A 9,890-nucleotide genomic window follows, 5' to 3' on the forward strand; every position below is an offset into this window, starting at 1 on the left:
TGTGATGTGTGTAAATCACTGAAGAGCGCTGAAGTTTGGCGGACTCCTAAGTGTAAAATGGTAAAGAGGTGTGAACAGTCAGAAATATGACAGATTCTATTCTAGTCTAGTTTGTGTCACACACACACACACACACACACACACACACACACACACACACACACACACAAACACACACACACACACACACACACACACACACACACAAACACACACACACACACACACACACACACACACACACACACACACACACACACACACACACACACACACACACCCCCCCACCCACACACACACACACACACACACACACACCCCCACCCACACACCCACACACACACACACACACACACACACACACACACACACACACACACACACACACACACACACACACACACACACACACACACACACACACACACACACACACACACACACACACACACACACACACACACACACAGGTGCTACTTACCATCTTGGGGTAGGGTTGTCGACCATAGGAGAAGATTTCCCATAGGAGAACACCATAGCTCCACACATCTGACCTGGTGGAGAACTTCTGCATGACAAACACAGAGCAAACAACACTTAGCAACCGCTGCTTACTCCCTTTTCTGTGTGATCTTCTGTGAAACATGTGAATTCTGGAGATTCTTTTTACTTTACTCCTGCTTATGAAGTTATAAGGCTACAGTTTAGTGACATTATAGAGACAGAAACAGAGAGATGAGAATAAATCTTTGGAAATGGAGTCGTGTGAAATAGCGCTACATTAAACAGACCTCTTTCTTCAGGGCTTCAGGCGCGGTCCATTTGACAGGTAGCTTGGCGTTATCGGAGGCCTTACAGTCCACCTTGGTCAGGCCAAAGTCGCTGACCTTCGCCACGCTGTCGTCAGAGACCAGCACGTTACGAGCTGCTAGGTCTCTATGGACCAGCCTCTTAGACTCCAGGTACTCCATCCCCTCACACACATCGCTGCACGCACACACACACACACACACACACACACACACACACACACACACACACACACACACACGCACGCGCAGACTCTTAATTTCATACATGGATGGCAAATGGACTGCATTTATATAGCGCTTTTATCCAAAGCGCTTTACAATGTGCCTACATTCACCCATTCACACACCGAAGGCGGCCAGCTGCCACGCAGGGTGCTGGCACAGCCATCGGGAGCAATTTGGGGTTCAGTGTCTTGCCCAAGGACACTTTGACATGCGGACTGGAGGAGCCGGGGTTCAAAGTTCAAACCACCGACCTTCTGGTTGGTGGACGATGCGCTCTACCTCCTGAGCCACAGCCGGCCCCTGGTGTATTGTATTGTATTGTATACAATACACCAGTTACAATCAATTCTTGTATTTTTGAGTATTCCTCTACACACACACTTATTAAAGGTTATTGTCAGTGTTTTCACTTACAGTGAAAAGCGGAGCAGCTGGGCAGTGTTTATGACCGAACGGCCCCTTGTCCTGAGAAAGTTCACAAGGTTTCCCTGCAAAACACACACACACACACACACACACACACACACACACACACACACGCACACAAAAGATGAGAATACAGTTGTGTTGGTGCTGCAGCATACTCGCAATACTGTAAAATGCAAACCCAATGTAAAACATGTTATTCATTGCTTAAAGCCTTGTATGATGATACATTAGTCCCAGCAACCACACTGAGCTACTGGATTTGACCCTGGTTGCTGAAAAAGGCAGAATGGACACTTTGGCGGTGCCAAGTGGCAGCGGAAGATCATTTAGAATCTTTGAAAGGAAGGATTTCATTACCCAGATATCCTGTAATGTGCACTCGTAGGAGCCTTTCTTAGTGTCTGAACCATCTCTGGTCAGTCCAGCTTTCTCTGGACCAAGTGATCGCTCACTGCTTTTTGGGGGAAAGTTTTGTATTTTGCTCTTTAGTTTTCAGTCGTTATTGCCTGAGTGCCAAGAAGATTTCCCACCAGTGACACCCGAGATTAATTTGGACAAATCTACAGGTCTCATTAAGTACAGATGGAACACTCTTCACTGTTGCAACCCCAATGTGTGTTTTAGCTTGAGAAGACGGGTGCAATTTTACATAAAATCTTGTCTAGAGCAGCTTATATCATTAGATTATATTTCAGTGAAATAAATATATCATTCATTATACATTTTTCACAGGATACTGTTTGTTGGACAGCTTTTTTAACATTTAAGTAAAATCTCAATGTACTGTACACACACATCAGGACGTGCCCTTGGATTTTGTGACTCAATGTTTCACGACACACATCTCTAGTACAATACAGTAGTCTAGTATAGTACCTAGTACACACTACAGTAGTCTAGTAGGCCTGCATGATATGAGGAAAATCTGCAATGTGCGATAACATTGTTCAATATAGCGATGACGATACGACTTCCCGATAAATAAACAAATATTAAAGTATGCATATTAGCTATACAGTTCCTGTGTCTTCCTGCTTTAATAATGCTAACATAGACCCCAAACATAGCTTGTGCCCACTGATTAAAGAAATGAAATACACACTGACTCTAGCTGAAACTACACACAGCGTGTTTGGGCTTTGGCAGAGGGGCGGAGCACACTGTTGCAAGGGAAAGGTGTACGCTGGATTTACAACACAAGACAAAATGATCAGATGCTGAGTGGGAATGCATGACGCATGTCAATAAAACCACTTTTGTTATTCATTGCGTTTCAGGCAGTCTTTGCGATGAGTTTATTGTGCATGTTCATATTGCGATGACGATGAAAATACGATTAATTGTGCAGCCCTAGTCTAGTATAGTACCTAGTACACACTACAGTAGTCTAGTATAGTACCTAGTACACACTACAGTAGCCTAGTATAGTACCTAGTACACACTACAGTAGTCTAGTATAGTACCTAGTACACACTACATTAGTCTAGTATAGTACCTAGTACACACTACAGTAGTCTAGTATAGTACCTAGTACACACTACAGTAGCCTAGTATAGTACCTAGTACACACTACAGTAGCCTAGTATTGTACCTAGTACACACTACATTAGTCTAGTATAGTACCTAGTACACACTACAGTAGCCTAGTATAGTACCTAGTACACACTACTAGAGTATCCTAGTATAGTACCTAGTACACACTACATTAGTGTATAGTACCTTGGTCATGAGCTCTGTGACAATATGGAGACCGTTGTGAAGGATGACGCCCAACAACCGCACCAGATTCTTATGCTGCAGCTTCCTAGAGGGAGAAAAGCCACATTAAAACAAGACATGGGTATCAGGACTAACAGGAGTACTAGATACAGTACAACCAGAATTGGCAAATCACACAGATGAACATTGTGTTCTTAAACTAATATGAAATGATGAGTCAACTATGTTCAATTGAGGAAATTCCTTCAAAACTGATTTAATCAGTGATTAACAGACACAGCTATCTAAAATGGTAATAACTACTATACTATCAGTGAAGCTGATAAGTGGGGAAAAGATGCTATTTCGAAATATTGTGGAAGTCCCCTCAGACTCACGTCATGACTGTGGTCTCCTGCAGGAAGGCTTGAGCGGTGACATCACATTTAATGTTCTTTACTGCCACCTTCTGGCCCATGTACTCCCCTTCATAGACAGCTGGAGGGACAAGTGCAGAGCATTTTGAGAACTACTACATGCTGTATTTTCGCCCATCAGAAATCAAACTAGCTCAGGAAGTGTTGTATTTACTGTGAGTTTGCTGAAACGTTGTGCACCAGAAATGTTGACGGGCACGGTCGTAAAATTGAGGAGAGGATTAAATGAACGAAAGCTCACCACCAAACTCCCCCTCTCCAATACTCTCTCCCAGTGTGAGCTTCTTGATGTCCAGCAGCCAGCCAGCTGGGGCAGAAGCAAGATCAACATTATAATACACAACCTTATCTGATATTACTCACTCTTACATGACGTTGTGATCATTATCATTATTAGATAGAATAAAGTGCTGAGACGCATGGAAAGTACATAGTTGAGTAAACAGGATGCATATAAAAGCCCCATTACTATAGTATTAGAAATCATATATTAATTAGTTTTTCACTTAGTAAATGTAATTAATTTGGTTTTTCCAATACTATGTTTATTGGCTTTTTCTTTGTTTGAATCAACAGAATATTCACATAGAAAAACACAAAAAAAACAAATAAAACCCTCCCTCCCATCCCCAATAATACTCTCGGTACAAAGAGACACTTAACATAATATCAAATACAAGTACAAAATAGGTAATTAAATACAAGAAAAACATACTTATACACAAAACAATAAATTATACACACAAGTAGACAAATTTAATAAAGAAAAGGAAATCTGTCAACAAATTCAGTTTAAAGTTGTTTATGTTAATGAAAAAAGCCCCTAACGTCACCCTGTGATAACAACCACAACAACCACTTGTTATAGCTCCTAGGAGGCAGAAACAGTCATGCAGGGACAAGGTGCATGATTTGACAACTCGAGACCAAACTTACTTTTGGACAGCTCCAACTCAGCTGACTTGGTTCCTTCTTTTTCTTTGGGTTTCAGAAGAGTCGTGGCAATGGAACCTTTGCTCTTTGAGTAGAACTGCAAAGATGTAAACAAGACTGTGAAGAATGCTACTGACGAAACACATCAATACATTATGCATGTACAGTCATTTCTATATATCTATAGCTCTGGTGAGGAAACACATAAATACATTATGTACGGTCATTTCTATATATCTATAGCTCTGGTGAGGAAACATATAAATACATTATGTACGATCATTTCTAGGGATGCACGATATATCGGCAATCATATCGGTATCGGCCGATGTTGGTCATTTTTTAACATATCGGTCATATCGGTATCGGTCAGATGTTGTAATGTTAATATCGGTTATCATTATCAGCCAAATTCTTCACATTGATATGAAATAATGCAGTAAATCTATGATTTATGGGCTTTTCCAAAGGCTTTGCAAATAAAGAAATGCATAACTTTTTCAAATTCAGTGTTAACATGTGTTTTTCAGTATGTACAAAATGTGATGATCATAAAAATGTTGTTTTATACAGATCATATCGACATTGGTAAATATCGGTTATCGGCCATAACAGCCATGTTAATATCGGTTATCGGCATCGGCCAAAATTTTCATATCGGTGCATCCCTAATCATTTCTATATATCTATAGCTCTGGTGACGAAACACAAATACATTCTGTACGATAATTTCTATATATCTATAGCTCTGGGCAGAACAATCGCAGAACACTATAACCTAGACACGGAGCGGTTGAAGAAAGAAGAAGGGGGGGATCCTGTGAGAAGATAACAGACTTTAAAAATACAGCCAGGTCTCCACTGAACGTATCAGTAATACGTGTGACCAAGTCAAATTTGCTCAAGTCCGAAGTCAGTCTCAAGTCATAAGCCTCAAGTCTAAATGCACAACACTAGTTCAGAAGAAATCGAGAATCAAGTTGATTCAAGTTGAGGAAAAACATTTTCCTTCGGTGGACCTCAGATAAGACCACGTCAGGCTTTGGTCACAATCAAATATTGATGGAACTTATTCCATTAGATTGCTTAATGCTTGCACTCAAATAATGTTTTTAGTCACACGTGGAAACTTTTATGGAATGTTATGGGTGTAAACATGTCTGCAGTATTAGAGTATTTGTATAGAGGACAAACTGATGAGACGCATGTTACAACTGTTTTGTTTCTGTTTTGTAATGACAAAGTGTTTCCCAATCAGTGGGACAGTGACTGAAATAGACTCCATCACTCTGAGTAAATTAAGTCAGTTATAAGCTCATCCAGAGGGACACATCAAAGTCTGGCTTTGGGCTGTCAGTTTGACAGTCGGGCTGCCAGCAGCATCGGGACACAGCCGTTACGTTACACGTTGAGCCTAAATATTCAGCTGGAACAGTGTCACTCTGTTTCCTCTGAGGGGTTAGTCAGCCACACTGAGTCAGGCCAGCAGGCGTCTGTGACTCACTGATAAGAGCTGGTCAACGCTGTCACGTCTATCTCCAAACCTCACCGCAGAAATGTCTTCACTAGACCCTCACACACACACAAAGGCTAAATACAGATCATCTATATATGGACTGCTGTTCAGATGAATTTCTCCTTTTCTTTTTTCTTTTGGCACACATGCTGTATATATTTTTACGCTGGTGCCAATTTTGTTGATGGGCTGCAAATCGAACAGGGGGGAGCCTATTTTTAGGCGTATCACCACTTTGACAAATGCATATACTGCAGGCATTTGGACGCCGAGGGCTGTCCATAGAAGAAATTGCTGAACTGAATTGGTGAATTCAATATTTGAACTTTTACTTAACCAATCTATCCAAGCTCTATCCTACACGAACAGAGCACAGTTCAAACATCAAATAATTTAAATGTAATTATGTATTCTTTATTACAGTGCTCGTTCAACAAGGTTGTAGTATTTTTTTGCACAAATGCCATCACTGGGAATTGAATGGGAAAAGAGGTCATAGTAGGTATAGGAAGGTCGTAGAGGTCACCGTTTTTGTCCAGGTAGACAACATATATCAGAAATAATGTGACAGCTTTTCCATAAAGCTTCTATTACATTTTCTCAGATTACTTTTATTCTTCAATTGGAATGACCTTAGTCCAGTGTATTAACCTGTGTACTAGTATTGTAAGTACACAGTATTACTGTATAGGTCCTTGATGAAAATCTCAGACGGATACTTATGTACGGTAAGTATAGTTACCGGTACTTATAGTCTAACACACCATTCAATATTATGTATCTAATATAAAATCTTAATATAAAATTGAGTAAGTGGGTGGGTTCCGGATTATGTCAGTCATGATTTGTGATGGAAGTGATCCCTCGGGCAGTTGTGTGTGTCTATGTGTTGAATGCATTTGCAATTGCTCAACTATGATGTCACTCGAGCACCTGTGATCTTATCTTAGTCACACTTTGTGACGGTGTCGGTGCAATTTCAGCTCGCATTGTGATTGGCTGTACGTCGGGCACGTGGGATTAACGTGGGCAAAATGTCCGACAGCTTAGCTTAGCATTTAATGATCATGATTCAAGTGTTGCACGACCATTTCTCATAAACATGAGCCTTACTTTTTGTATTAGGGAGATTTTCATCCAGGACCGACAAAGCAATATTGTGCACTTACAGTACAATACTTCTCCATAGGTTAGTACACCGGAATAATACAACAACTGTAAAAGTCAAGCGTCTCATTCCCCAGCCTCTCATACCTCTATCATGTCAATAAGGTTGTAGAAGTACTGCGTGTTGTCGATGGTCAGCTTGTTGTCCTGATACATCACCCGGTAATGGATGACCTCTCCGGAGACGCTGACACACAGGACGTAGTCTCCTGGGTGGCGGATGGACTCTCGCACCAGGAACAGGCCATCTTCCACCGGCCGCAGCTTACACACCGCCTCCGGCCCGGAGATCTTCCCATGGAACCAACTAGCAGCCATAAAAAGCAAACCAGAATGTTAGAACTAGGGATGTAACGATAACCGGTTTTAATGATAACCGTGATGAAATTCCTTTACGATAACCGTACCGTTTCAAATTGTCATTATCATTAAAACCGTGATACCGTGATTACCGTGGTACTGTGATTACAGTGCTTTGAAAAACATGGTAAATACTGTCCATCATCAACCAAAGTTGGCAACCGTCTCCCAGATGCAGGCGTGCAGCCTTGGAGAAATGATTTCAGTGACTGTATCAACCCTTTTTGGGTCTGAGTTTTCAATATAAAACGTATAGCGTTAATATAAACGAATACCGTGATAATATGATAACCGTGACAATTTTGGTCACAATAATCGTGATGTGAAATTTTCATACCCTTAGATCTCTAGTTAGAACCCTCTAATGTACATAGGTACTATGAAAGCATCTGATGGAAAATACATCTACCTTCGTGAGCCCATTATCAGCTGATCACACTGAATGAAAGACTGGCCTTTTGAGAGTCCCAATTTCATTACATGGCTGCAGTTTTGAGATTTTCACAGGGGCAATTTGTTCAACTGCCAAAAAAGGAAACATAAAGAGCTACCGTAATGACGTTTGTGGCTTACAAAAAAAGGAAGTCTGATTCATACGATATATATCTGAACGTGACACGCTGTGTGGTCACAAGACTGGCTTTGAAGCACATAGCAATAGCTTTATTACTCTAGTAACAAAGAGGAAATAGAAACGTGGTCAAAGAAGCACAGGCGTGGTGCAGGTACTGTATGCTCTGTACTTGCTTTAGCTTTACTGAAGGAAGATGTGTCAAGTTCATACGTACGGCATGAGGCTGAGGCCGGGGTCGACGCGTATGGCCTCTCTTTGGCGCACGTTGGTGGAGGTGATGAGTCCTTCCTCTCCGGTGGCGTTGAGTCTCGCCGTGTAACAGCCCTTCACCTAACACAAACAGCAGCATCACAAGGGCAGCTGTGGTTATACTGCATGGCGGGAAGAGGTGATTTAGTCGTCTACTAGATACACTATCAGTCAGACGTTTGGACACCTGATTGAATGAACTGTTGTTTTTCATTCTCTTAAAGCCATTTTGATCTAAAGGCTTCTGTTAAAAAACTTGCAATTTGTTTTTTTAGACTAATATAAAAAGAGAAGTTGATACGTATGTAAGAATTCCTTTCCAAAACCTTTGCTTTAAAGACTTTAAAGATCGTTTCGACTTGTTGACCACTTTTTTTGGTCACTACATAATTCCATTTGTGTCCTTTCATAGTTTTTCTGTGTCACTGAAAAAAACATCTTCACAAAACTGAATAAAGAGCAAACGTTTTTTTTAATAAACAGAGTCCCCCTTCCTCCACTGACTGACAGGAAACAATAGGAGAGTACACGGGGGCAACATAGTTGTTGACAGCGGGATTATTGAGAGTCCATGAAGCACATTGAGAGTTTCACAAAGCACATTATCAGTCTGGCTGAGCGCATGATATTTAATAAGGGGCGCATGGTTAGGAAGTAGATGCACCGTTTGTCCATACAATGACACAAGTAGAAGTGTTGACAATACATAGAGTGAGGGGCAGTTTGGCTGCCTCAGCAACCATGTGGTGACAATAAACAGGACGAGGAGTGACTTGGCTAGCCTGGGTAAACCCATCCCCCACGTGACCTGCTCTCAGACCTGTTCTCAGTCACTAGGTAGTAACTGGGAACTGAGAGAGCAGGTCACGTGGGGGCTGGGTTTACCTAGGCTATGACTTGGCTGCCGCAGCAGACATGATAAGGTTATTGAAAGTACACATCATGTTCAAGTGCAGACACATTTTATGAGTATTCAGTACAAAGATTATATTTGCTGTTACAATATGAGTATCTATCTACACTGTAGATAGATACTGTAGATTCTACAGTATCTATAAAAGGGAGCATGTGGGCAATGTTTCTCTGTTTCAATTTAGATGTCATAAAGTCCCGGCGTCCTGGCATTGTGACATCCCCGTTGATGTAATCAGTGATGTCATAAAATCCCGGAAGTGACATCACAAAGTTGTGACATCATCAGTGATGTCATAAGAGCGAGATGCCTAGTTTAGTATAAAGATTAAATTCGCTTTTACATTATGCCTTTTTACCATTATTCTAAAATGTTTTTTGTTGTTGTAAGAAATAAAGAAATATTTGTGTCCAAAGATTTGACTGGTAGTGTTTATGGTAAAGCCTCTTTTATACCCAATAAACATTCTGAGGTCTATCAGAGGTCTACAGCAACACTACACATTTACTATTTATGATATTTCATGATATTGCTGATATTTCTTTGGGGACACACTGGCCATACGAAGCGAGTTTGT

The 9,890-nt window shown here is 41.1% G+C and overlaps 1 protein-coding gene across 1 annotated transcript; it reads right to left on the reverse strand.

Annotated features, from left to right (window-relative positions):
- Positions 1 to 481: 481 nt before the first annotated feature.
- LOC310772199 (megakaryocyte-associated tyrosine-protein kinase-like) lies at positions 482 to 8,481 on the reverse strand (the record flags this gene model as incomplete). Its single annotated transcript, XM_083664632.1, has 9 exons — positions 482 to 568; positions 792 to 987; positions 1,452 to 1,525; positions 3,186 to 3,270; positions 3,563 to 3,662; positions 3,843 to 3,908; positions 4,538 to 4,631; positions 7,305 to 7,524; positions 8,366 to 8,481. Coding segments are annotated over 9 exons (1,038 nt in total), but the record flags the coding sequence as incomplete, so codon positions are not given.
- Between the last annotated feature and the right edge of the window lie 1,409 nt (positions 8,482 to 9,890).

Source organism: Poromitra crassiceps, assembly GCF_964638095.1.
Source record: "Poromitra crassiceps genome assembly, contig: HAP1_SCAFFOLD_2274, whole genome shotgun sequence".
Lineage (NCBI taxonomy): Eukaryota > Metazoa > Chordata > Actinopteri > Beryciformes > Melamphaidae > Poromitra > Poromitra crassiceps.